Here is a 12,828-nt window from a genome sequence, read left to right as displayed (position 1 = left end):
AAATTCACCCAGGCAGTTAATCAAAGTCCCCTCTGCGAATGAACAGTTCCATCCTTTCAACATATTCCCTCGTTGTGTATGTGTGCATCTTTGCAAGTAAAAATTTATTAGTTTATCTCTCCAATTGGCTTTGGGCTTCTAGGGATCCTGTCATGTTTGTTTATGCTTTCCCATTCTCTAACATATATTATGCACTATTATATGTTCATAGAACTCAAATAAGCCCTTCTTATTTCCTGTTTTTCTGAAGTCGAGCTCAGATTAAGAATAAATTCACCCTCAGAGTAGCCATGATTTAAGTCAAAGAATATAGTCAAGCAAAGTAATTTACTTCCTAATACTTAATTTTTTTTTCTGAAAAACACTCAATTTGATCAACAAATTCATTTTGGAGAAAAAAAAGAATAAAAAATTCAGTTTGAGGGAAAAGAAGAATAAAAATTGTTGATATGGCTTGATGCCAAAAGGTACAATATGTGATAAATTATACTTTACTCAAGTTCAGGCTATTTGAGCATTACATAGAAAAAGGATGGTAGTAGGCATTTTCCGTATTACATGGATAACTGACTCATCTTTCCCATTCTGAAAGTCTCAGGAAGAAATCTAAAATTTATTTTACACCAAATTAGAAAAGTCTAATATTCCCTCAAAATTCAGGATTTTCGAAAGGCTAACTATTTAATCTTTATGTAAATTAAACCTGTATAAGTGAATACATCATTTTCTCCTATGTGTGATTAAATTGTTTATTAAATTTAGAAGATGGATTTGATAGATACCAGGGATATTGTTAGTCTTTGATAATAACTTACTTTCACGGGATAATTTTTAAGGAACTAGAGCATGGAGATAAAACATCAACTCTGGACAAGAACAGCCAAAATATGATTCTGACTCCAGCATTTTTCTGCTATGTCACTTGATAAATTTCCAAACTTCTCATTTTCTCCTGTGCTAAGTGGGAACTATATTAATACTTAATCCATAGAATTATCTTGATTACATTAGAAAGCATATCTAGCAATTTCATCGTAATATCTGACACATAGAGAAAAAATTATAGCTAACAAGAGCATTTAAGCTTGGTTGTTTAATTTTGTAGAGGTCCACGTGTGTTTTAAGAGAAGGATTAGAAGACATAACTAATAATTGGAAGTACTTGATATATCTCTGTAAAGCCATTTAGAGCCTTCACAAGCTCATATAACCCCTACGTGTGTTTAGTGTTGCCAAAATTTGTGATTTCTTTGGTCATCAGTTCCTCAATCAATGAAACTTACTATTAAAAAAATCAACATAAAGACTAGAGTTGAAGGATTAAGAATAAAGATAGCATCATAATTATGTGTCTTACTAATTAAGAAAGAATATTAGAAAAGCTTAATAGGAAGACCATAAATATTTTTCTAAAGAATCCATCACTGATTTATAGAAATATACCAGTAATGAAATGATAAAAATATCACTTATAGAGTTTATAAATTGCACCATAGATGATAATCTACCATTTACTGTGAATTAACTTCACAAATCCTTTTGACAAAAAAATTGGGATCTGGTTTTGATCATGCACAAGGTAGAAAGAGAAAGATAATGAAATTAGGGGTTCCCAGAAGGTCGTGTTCTAAAAGAGGGCCAGCCCCTAACATCAGCAAGAATGCTGTGCTGGAAAACATAATAACAAAAGTTAACAATTTTTGATGCTCAGTAGAGGCAATTAAATCACTTGTCCACCCCTAGAAAAAATCTTTCCCTATGGAAAGGAAACACACCCCCCCCACACACACACACACCCTAAATGTTACTTATTATAATTCTCCATTACATGACAAACATGTTTATGTACTTTGCTGATGGTAAATCATATCTTCACAACAACTCCAGTATATTTATATCCATTTCAAATATGAAAAAATCCTGAAGATCAGAGAGGTTATACAGCTATTGCAAAGTCAGGATATTTAGCAAAACCGTAATTTGTACTTGAGTTTACTTAATTCCAAAATGTCCTTTAGTTAAATACCTGATAGTTTCATTTTACTATTACTATTATTTTTAATTTTTTAAAATTTTACTATTATCTTTAATATCTCAATAAGCAAGCAACCATAAGCACATCAGATTAAAAAATACCCTAACCCCATAAATGATGTGTACAAATAATCTGCTTCATACCTGTGCTCACCACATATTCATTCAAGAAAAATATCATAAAAGCCAAAAGAGACACGATATCCAGGTGCAAAATTACAGTTCAATGGAGATGTAATGAAGCTTCTTCTATCACGACCACAAATACAATACTGCTATAATCCAACACTTCCCTTTTATATATTAAAAATAAAGACAAGGAAGTCATACACAGTGAAACTCCCAAGTCATTTGAGTCTTCTCATTTTAGGGCTTTAGGCTGAATTTTAGATTCTTGAGGGATGATGTCCCAGAGCAGTAATGAAAATTTTAAATTTAATTATTTGTTCTGAGGGATTCCTCCCTGATGTGTGTGTTTGTTGTCCCCCTCTGCTCCCTCCCATGCATGTAAAACTTTACCATGGTTAAGTGCAACCTGCCTTCCACGTGACCAAGGTGTCCTCATCTTTCTGTATTGCCTAATACTGGCAACCACAAAAACAGACACATTCAATGCAAAAACAGCAGAACCTGAAAGGTGGGTTTCAGAGGCCATACACAGAGTCATGTCTTGGAATCACCTGGAATTTGGAGATGGTTTTGCTCCTAATTACACTCTCAATTGTCCACATAGCCAATCTGAACCCTCAGTACTCTTCTTCCTGATCATAGCAAACTCTGGAACCATTTACAATTGCAGGGCTAGGGAATGCAAACTGTCTATAAGAAAAGAGTAAGTCCATCACAGGAAGTTACTAGTTTTGTGAGGTCAAATATACCGTTTCAATTTCATAAGCCTTGATTTATTCATTTTCAAAATGGACATTAAAATATCTAGATCATTATATTGCTCTTTTTTATATAACTAAAAGAGGAAAAGAAAAAAGGAAAAAAGGGAGGGAGGAGGAAAGGAGTAAAAATTTAATGCTGATTAAGTCCTTTCAAAATACAGAAAGCCAGCCGAGTCAAATAATGTTTCCACATAATAATATAACTTACTCTCAGGATCCTCAAATTCTGAAGGCATTGTAATTGGCTGTTGTTGGTTGATTTTAATATCAATGTTCAGGACATATCCTGAATTAGAAACACTACAGATGGGAAATAGATGATGTTACTGGAGATTCCCTTGTGGCTCAGTGGTTAACAAATCCACCTAGGAACCATGAGGTTGAGGGTTTGATCCCTGTCCTCACTCAGTGGGTTCAGGATCCTGCATTGCCATGATGTAGGTCTCAGACACGGCTTGGATCCCATATTGCTCTGGGGTTGGCCGGCAGCTACAGCTCCGATTAGACCCCTAGCCTGGGAACCTCCAAATGCCAGGGTGCAGCCCTGGAAAAGACAAAAAAAAAAAGTTATTAAAAATTCCTATTTTTCCAACATTTTTATTGGGAAAAGAATACAATTGTGGATTTAGACAAAGCTCAGCCCCAAATATGCATTCTCTTAGCAAGTTCCATGTTGTTAACTTCCACTTGTGTTACTTTGAAGAAATGCCGTGGTAACTGTAGGAATTGGCATATGCACATTATTTTATATGGAATAGATGGTCAATGCGGACTTGCTGTATAGCACAGGGAAAAGATAACATATTTTTGAACAACTAAAAGGAGTAAAAGAAGGTTCTAAGATGAATGAACCCTAAGCACAAACAATTTGGAATGCAAATGTGTTTGGGATATGAATGAAATATGTGTACATATGAGTATGCACAGGTTAGGTGGGAGAATGGAGACATTCCTAACAAAAAGATTCCCTGAGATATAAATCTCCCCCTGTACTACAAAGCTGTCTCAGGTCTACCTGTGGTTCTCTCTCACTAGATTCTCAAGCACTCTTATAAGAGGACAGGATGGATTAGGGAGTGAGGTCTCTTCAAGATGTGACTAAGAGCAAAAATGCCTACATGAGGAGTTCCCATTATGGATCAGCAGGTTAAGGACTTGTCTCTGTGAGGATCTGGGTTCAATTTCTGGCCTTACTCGATGGGTTGAGGATCCAGCATTGCTTCAGGCTGCAATGTAGATCACAGATAAGGCTCTGATTGGGCCCCTATCCTGGGAATGTCCAGTGTGGATGTAGATAGAAAAATAAATGCCTACAAAGAAGGAGTATTTATGTCATGGCAGAAGGTTTAGGAAGAATTTGCTGTGGTAAAAAGCGTAGAATGTGGAGTCAGAAGCACTGAGTTTTGGAGTCAGCCGTGTCCACTGACTTGCTTTATAACCACTTGTGGCCACTTTGAGTCTTTAGTGAAATGTCTCTTTCCTCACATTGTGGATCCTAAAGTAGACATGGGTATAGAGTGTTTGCCTATCCATCAATCAGTCTTGCTCCACACATACTGATTTGGGCAGTGATATTTGCCTCCATATCACCATCAAGCTTTTTATACAGCCCCTGACACTTCAGACATCTTATTATTGGTCCAAGAGAAGCCACTGCCTTTGAGAGTTTTCTGAGTGTAGCATAGAAAGCCCTCTGCAATCCTGCCTAACATTAGGCCAACAAACACACTCTACTCTGTAGATGGCTATGACAAATCGTCAATGGTTCCTTCATCCATTCTATTTCCTGACTCAGTGCCTTGATAGTTTTAGGTTCTTCTCCTTTTCCAGAAATGCCATATTCCCACTGGGTAACTGTCCATGCATCTTTAAGCTCACACACATTTCTCTCTCTTCTCATCACACACACACTTCCTTTATTAACTCAAGCAAACTCTCCATTCTGGCCTGCCTCCCTCTGTCAACCATGATAGGTAATTGCACCATAACCTGTTGCAGTTATTTGTTTAAAAAGATTGGGTTTCTCCCATAAACTGGACCCTTGTTGAGGTCAGGACCCATACCTTAGTTCTATCACTTTCCATAGGTCCTAAAAGAGCATCTAGAACTAGGAAGTACTAGAGGGCCGTGACATGGGAACAGATGATGAGCCCTGAGAGAAAAGCCTTAAATCTTCCCTGTACAAGCCTCAAATTTTGTGACCTTGAACAATGTATGTATAATCATTTTTTTTGTCTTTTGTCTTTTTAGTGCTGCACCTATGGCATGTGGAGATCCCCAGGCTAGGGGTCTAATTGGAGCTGTTGCTGCCCGCCTACACCAGAGCCACAGCAATGCCAGATCTGTGCCATGTCTGCAACCTACACCACAGTGAACAGCAACTCCAGATCTTTAACCCACTGAGTGAGGCCAGGGATGATACCCCCAACCTCATGGTTCCTCATCAGATTTGTTTCTGCTGTGCTAAGATGGGAACGCCTGTATGATCATTTCTATGTCTCAGATCATCCATACAATGGACATGAAAATCATATTTATCTCACAAGATTACTGTGAAGGTTAAAGTAAGAGAGTCTTTTAAAGCTCTCAGTGTAGTGTCTGACACATTTTAAGTTCTCAATAAATATCACTGTGATAAATACTGAAGAAACTTGATGAATTGATTTTAGGCACATTAGTTAATATGACACTTTTTGTCACTTAAAAACTGAGTAACGGGACTTCCCTGGTGGCCTGGGGGGTGATGGATTTGACATTGCATTGTGATTACTATGGCTTAGGTCGCTGCTGGCCTAAAAACTTCTCCAAGTCGGTGGTGTGGAAAAAAAAAAAAAGGCAGTAATGAGTTGATGAAAAGTGAGGCCAAATATGATTGTTGCAAAATCTGACTATATAGAAACTCAGAATAAGTGCAGTTTGCTTTTAAAGCATTATAGTCATAGCAGAATAGATAATTATTATATGCCTTTGAAATATGCTTGGCATAGAAAAGACTTTAAATTTCCTAACCAGATCAGTTTAAATCCTGACTTTACTTATTTATCATTTTACCGGGAAAATTGATTAACTTCCCTGGATCTATTTTTTAAGATTTTTATTTTTTCTATTATAGTTGATTTACAGTGTTCTGTCAATTTCTACTGTACAGAATATATATATATATATGTATATATATATATATATATATATATATATATACTTTTCATCACATTATCCTCTATCACGTTCCATCACAATTGACTAGATATATCTAGTCCTGTGCTATACAGCAGGATCTCATTGCTCATCCATTTCAAATGCAATAGTTTGAATCTATTAACCCTAGACTCCCAGTCCATCCCACTCCTTCCCCCAACCTCTTGGAAACCACAAGTCTGTTCTCCAATTTCATGAGTTTCTTTTATATGGAAAGGTTAATTTGTGCTGTATATTATATTCCAGATGCAATATCATATGGTATTTGTCTTTCTCCATCTGACTTACTTCACTTAAGTATGAGTCTAGAAACTCTCATACTAAGTATTTTCTTGTTGAGAGTTGGAAAAGCAATCTGTACTCCATAGACTTTTTTGACAATCAAATAAAATTCTCAAGAAAGTATTTTACAATATTTAATTACTCAAAATATAGTAATTGTATGTTATTTTTAAAATCATTCACTTTTGCATTGAGTGAGAGTCTCCTAAATAAAGTTAACACACTTTGGTTAATTGCTTTTTAGAGACTTTCAAAGCTATGAACCCCTGAGATACATAATGCATCAAATACTCTGGGGACCTAGAGCAAGTATAAGTTGTCTGGACCCATGGCATCGTCATTTGTTGCTTGTGACTGTGAGAGCTGCAGGTAAGTGGCCTGGTCCAGAGTAAAGTGAGCAGAATGTTTCTAGGATGAGAATCAGTATTGGCTGTCAAGGCAAGGGACATAGGACTCTGCCCAAAGATATTTTGGAAGCTAGTTGGAAACATTTATCAGATGTGGTACTTAGCTGGGATAGCATCTCAGCATGATCATATTAAATTTAAGTTAGGATATTGTAACCAAAAAGAGAGGGACCCATGGATCGCAAAAGCAACGTTAATCTAATATCAGGAAAGAAAGGAAGACACTTCATAGTTAATCACCAGGTCTCTAGAGAAAGACAACACTTACTCATTGTACTACTTGCTTCTCATTAGAACTCAATTAGGTCACCTATAAAAATTATTTCTATTAACCATTAAGCATAGCTATGATGGATGTTGTGGAAATAGGTAAAGTAATGCTCGTGAAGTACTAAGCACGTTGCTTGTCAGAGTAAATTATGCAAAATACGTATCTACTATTTTTATATATGTTAAAGTTCTAGAATCAAATTATGAGAATCACAGGCATATAGAAACAGCAGATAGTTAAGTTTAAGGTTTTATCTAGGGCTTTTCAACTTTTCCCACAGGAAACCCTTTATAGTTTTCATGGATTCATGTTTTCAAAGATTTTGACTAGCAAAAAATTGTTTTCAGTTTGCATTGTTTGTATTCATTTAGAATAAACAGCCCACAAAACTTCACAGTAAGCCTCAAGATTAAAATGAAATAAACACTGAACTGATGTACATTTTCCATCAAAAGCAGATAAGAAAGATTATATTCTATTTTTAAAAATGAAAAGTTAAATTAATTGGATATAAGTAATAGCACATAATGAGCTATTCTAGAGAGAATAATAAAGCAGAAAAGGGATATAAAGAAATGTCAAGGAGGTGGACTGCAGTAAGGTGATTAGAGAACACCTGAAAAATGGTAACATTAGTGACAATTGACAAATGGGTAAAAGGGTAGGTGTTGATTACAGAGACATCTGAGGATGAGCATTCTAACTATAGGAGGGAGCAATGCAAAGACTCTGAATAAACTCAGTTTGTCCCAGGAAGTGAAAGGACGAAAATAAAAAATGAAGTTCCCATTGTGGCTCAGAGAGTTATGAACACAACTAGTATCCGTGAGGATATGGCTTCAATCCCTGGCCTGACTCAGTGAGTTCAGGAATCTGTGCTGCTGAAAGCTGTGGTGTAAGGTGCAGATGTGCCTGTGACCCCATGTTGCTGTGGCTGTGGCAGCTTCAGTTCCAACTTGACCCCCAGCCTGGGAAATTCCATATGCCACAGGGACAGGTGTGGCCCTAAAAAGAAAAAAATAAAGATAAAGAGAAAAACAAAGAGAAGGGAAGGCAGCTGAGCTGGAGTGGAGTAGATGGTGAAGGGGATAAAGTAAGAATCAGAAGCAGAAAGGTAATAAGCTTGCATGTCTTTAGAAGGATTGGGGATTTTACTCTGAAAAAGTCATGAATTTATTGGAGAATTTGAAGAGGAATAACATGACCTTTCTAGTATTTTAACAGGATCACACTTTCTGTCTTTGTTGAAAGGCTCAGGGGGATAAGGATGGAAGTAGGGAGGAAACAGGGAGACTAGTAAGAAGCTCTGTTCTAAAGCAAATGGGAGAAGATAGAGGCTGAGTGTGGTGGACCCACTGGGGCTGGGAGAAAATGGGCAGGTTCTGGAAATATTTTGAGGGTTGAATCACGGTGTTTCTGATTAGTCACCTACAGTGCAAAAGACGAGGAGTCAAAAATATCTCATGATTTTCCCTAAACTGAGATAATGCAATCCTTTTACTGAAATGGAGAAATCTGAGAGCAAAGCAGGCTTAGGGAGGACTGTTAAGAGCTCAGTTCTTCCTGAACTTCCCAGGGGACATCCCCATAGAAATGTTAAGTAGACATTGGGATCCAAGAGTCTGAAATTCAGGGAAGAGAAACAGTTGGAGGACAAGCAACAGGTAGATTAGAAAGCCAGATAAGATAGATTGACAGATGAGAGATAGATAGATGATTAGATAGATAATAGATAGATAATAGATAGATGATTAGATGGATAATAGATAATATATGATAGATGATTATATAGATAATAGATAATATACGATAGATGATTAGATAGATAATAGATGATTAGATAGATAATAGATGATTTGATAGATAATAGATGATTTGATAGATAGATAGATAATAGTTGGATAGATAGAAAAGACTCAGGTATAGAGAACATTTAGAGTCATTAGATTGGATGATTCAGTGGGGAGTGACTATAGATGGAAAAGATAAAGAGAAAGCATTCAAGGGTTGATTTGGGGGGCATTCCGAAATTCAAAGCTTGGGGCAGTAACACCTGAGAACACACAGCCGTAGAAATAGAAGAAAAACCTAGCAAGCATGATGGCCTGGAAACCTAGTGAAGTGACCATTTTCCGTAAGAACTGATGAGCAATGTCCAATGCTACAAACAGATCATCAGAGGAAAAGCAATACATCATCACTTGGTTCAGTTTTCTGGGGTCTTTGAACCTAGACAAGAACACATTTAGAGAACCAGTAGTAACAAAAGCCTAAGAAGAAAATCTTACATTATTTGAAATTTTACTCAGAAGTACGTGTTAGTGACACTAATTGATAGTCCAGTGTTGACTCTAAGTTCCAACACACAAATAAAAGTCGTATGCACTGGATTTTGTTTATTTGGCCATAAAATGATCTATGTTGGTGGAAAGTTATTGTGATTGGAATTGTCTGAAAGTGGAATATAGATGCACTGTAGCTAGATATATTCCTATCTATCTATTTCAATAGAGCATTTACAGTCTACATGCAGAGATTCCTGAAGAGAGTGAGCAAATTTCTGTATCATAAGATGGAATAATGAGTCTCACAGTCATATTCTGAAACATGCATTTTTTCCTAATAGTTATTAAGGAAAGATGCTTAAATAAAAATATAAAATAATGTATAGATTTCTATACTGTGTTATTTATGTGGTATATGTGAATTATATCTAAACTGGCTCTTTATATTATTTATTTATGTATATATAATATATATTTTTATTGTTATAATATGCATAAAACACTGGTTATCCTGTGTACTTTATGATCCTATCATTGTATATCATCCTATTATATACCCAAAACTTTGTCTATATTGTTTTCATTCTTATAAGTGTTATCTTGTCTATAGATATCACTGTAAAATATGAATGTAATTGGCTGTGGGGTGTCCAATACATGGGAGTGCTGACAGAAAAGTAGTTAATGCTTTCAAAATATAATAAAAATAAATGAAATGCAATATTTCAGATACCAAAAATTAGCAATTTGAGCAAAGAAATCACACAGTTGGCAATAGCAAATTTATGTGATGGAGACCTAAGAACAAGACAATAAAAATTATAAGTTCATCCTTTCTTAGTTGGATATTATTTTAAGAAAAAAGTAAATAACCAACATTAGAGATTTGGTGTGAAATATTGTTGAAATCATTAAGTAAGGAAACCATTAGACTGAGTTGGCTCTGATTTATACCTTGTAAGCAAAAATAAAACCTAAGCCAGAATCAGTGCAATTGAATCCGATAAAATAAAACATAAGAACAATCACAAACAGCCATCAGGAATATTTTTCCAATTGAATGACCACTTACTCTATAGCCAATAAAATAATTTCCTTTTTTTGCCCTCTAAAAACATTAACCAAGCTCCTGTCCGTGAGTGCTCATAACACATTTGGCAGATGCCTGATTCAAATGGATGTTTGCTAAGCCAAATTATTGAAAAATTTAATGTATCCAGTGTATCATTTAACAATATATAACTGTAAAGTCTAAGTGGTTTGTTACAAAATAAAAACTGTTTCTAAAATAAGAACTTATACAGTTGGACCACAGATTTGTAGGTTAAAAAGTGATATGGTGCAGTTTATTTAGCATATTTACATAGCATGTGTATTCACCAGAGTAATTCAAGCTGAATTCATTTTCTCTCTTTGTAGGTCAGAATCCCTATAACCATGGAGAAAAACAATCACAAGATCACTGAGTTCATCCTGGTGGGCTTCACAACAGACCCTGTGGTGCAGCTGGTTCTGTTTGTTGTCTTCCTTGGTGTCTATTCTAGGAATATCTTAGGAAATACCACCCTCATGGTGTTGATCAGTAAGGACTCCAGGCTGCACACACGCATGTATTTTTTCATTGGGAATCTGTCTTTTCTGGATCTCTGGTATTCTTCTGTCTACACCCCAAAGATCCTAGTGACCTGTGTCTCTGAAGAGAAAACCATCTCCTTTGCTGGCTGTGCAGCCCAATTTTCCTTCTCTGGTGGGCTAGGGTACAGTGAGTGTTACCTGTTGGCTGCCATGGCTTATGACCACTACATGGCCATCTCAAAGCCACTGCTTTATTCTCAGGCCATGTCGGTAAAGGTCTGTGCATTCTTTGTTGCAGCCTCATATCTTGGTGGCCGTATTAACTGCTCCATCATCACCAAAAGAATTTTTACCATGAATTTCTGTAACGACAATGTCATTGATAACTTCTTTTGTGATTTGCTTCCCATGGTGAAGTTGGCTTGTGGCAGGAAGAAAGGTTACCAGGCTTTGACATACTTCCTCCTGGCCTCCAATGTCATCACCCCTGCCGTGCTCATCCTGGCCTCCTACCTCTTCATCATCACTACCATTTTGGAGATCCGCTCCACCCAGGGCCACCTCAAAGCCTTCTCCACCTGCTCCTCCCAACTCATCTCTGTCACCTTGTGCTATGGCTCCATCCTCTATATCTATTCCCATCCACGATCGAGCTATTCTTCAGATAGGGACAAAATAGTTTCCACATTTTATACTGTGGTGTTCCCCATGTTGAATCCCGTGATCTACAGCCTGAGGAATAAGGATGTGAAAGAGGCTCTGAACAAACTCTTCAAATAAATGAACATTCTTTCCTTCCATCTGAGAGGATGAAAAGATAGTTATCGATCAGGTTATTATATTCCAAGAAGAACTCCATTGGTTTTTCAATTAAATTTCATGTTCAACTAGATTAAAAACAAACACAAACCATAAACTCAAAATGTTAATGGAAAAAAATTAAAATTATTATATTAAAAAAAGAGGAGTTCCCGTGGTGGCGCAGTGGTTAACGAATCCGACTAGGAACCATGAGGTTGTGGGTTCGGTCCCTGCCCTTGCTCAGTGGGTTAATGATCCGGCGTTGCCATGAGCTGTGGTGTAGGTTGCAGATGCGGCTTGGATCCCGAGTTGCCGTGGCTCTGGCGTAGGCCAGTGGCTACAGCTCCGATTAGACCCCTAGCCTGGGAACCTCCATATGCAGCAGGAGCAGCCCAAGAAATAGCAAAAAGACAAAAAAAAAAGACAAAAAAAAAAGAAAACCAAAATGTTTCTTCTTCTTTTATAAAGTGACAGACCATCCCACTTGTTTAGCATAAGAATAATTCTGGTTCTCATATACATAAAAAGTATTTAAATAGTTTTTTCTTATAGAAAAACAAATAAGCTGAATCAATGTTTGGCATTTTGTTATGACTATTAACTAGCTAAAATCATCACTTTTCATTCCCTTAAACAGAATTTCTTAAGCATGTTCTATGTACTTTTTCTGCAAGAAGTATTACCGTAAAGACCTAGAGGCAACCAGTAATAAATCAGTAAAACTAAGTTCAAAAAGCATAACCTCTTCCATAATGTTTCTTATATATGTTACTCAATTAATGAAACATTGATCAGGTTCCTATAAATACAATTTTTGAAAATTACTATATAAGTTCCAGGCTCCTCTTTTAATTTAAATAGTGAATCTATAGGATCTATTTCAACTTGTGATATTCTGAGCACCAAAACACAATTATTATAATAAAAATAATGAAAACTCTAGGAAGGTGGAACTCATTCAGAAAATAAAATTCAGTAAGTACACACTAATCAAAAGAGAAAAATTTGTGTAGGGGGCAGACAAAAGAGGAATATGAGTTGCATATAATTTTGATTTTTAAAAATGATGCAATGTTAATGTGATTTAT

General features: G+C 36.2%; 1 protein-coding gene across 1 annotated transcript; it reads left to right on the top strand.

The window, feature by feature from the left end:
• Positions 1-10,801: 10,801 nt before the first annotated feature.
• LOC125121102 (olfactory receptor 1013-like) lies at positions 10,802-11,719 on the top strand. The gene has a single exon (XM_047769403.1). The coding sequence runs from the start codon at positions 10,802-10,804 to the stop codon at positions 11,717-11,719; it is 918 nt and encodes a 305-aa protein (XP_047625359.1).
• Positions 11,720-12,828: the final 1,109 nt, after the last annotated feature.

The sequence above is a fragment of the Phacochoerus africanus genome, chromosome 2 (assembly GCF_016906955.1).
Source record: "Phacochoerus africanus isolate WHEZ1 chromosome 2, ROS_Pafr_v1, whole genome shotgun sequence".
In the NCBI taxonomy this organism is placed as follows: Eukaryota; Metazoa; Chordata; class Mammalia; order Artiodactyla; family Suidae; genus Phacochoerus; species Phacochoerus africanus.
The sequence above is the reverse complement of the archived record's forward strand: the minus strand, read 5'-3'. Positions and strand labels throughout refer to the sequence as shown.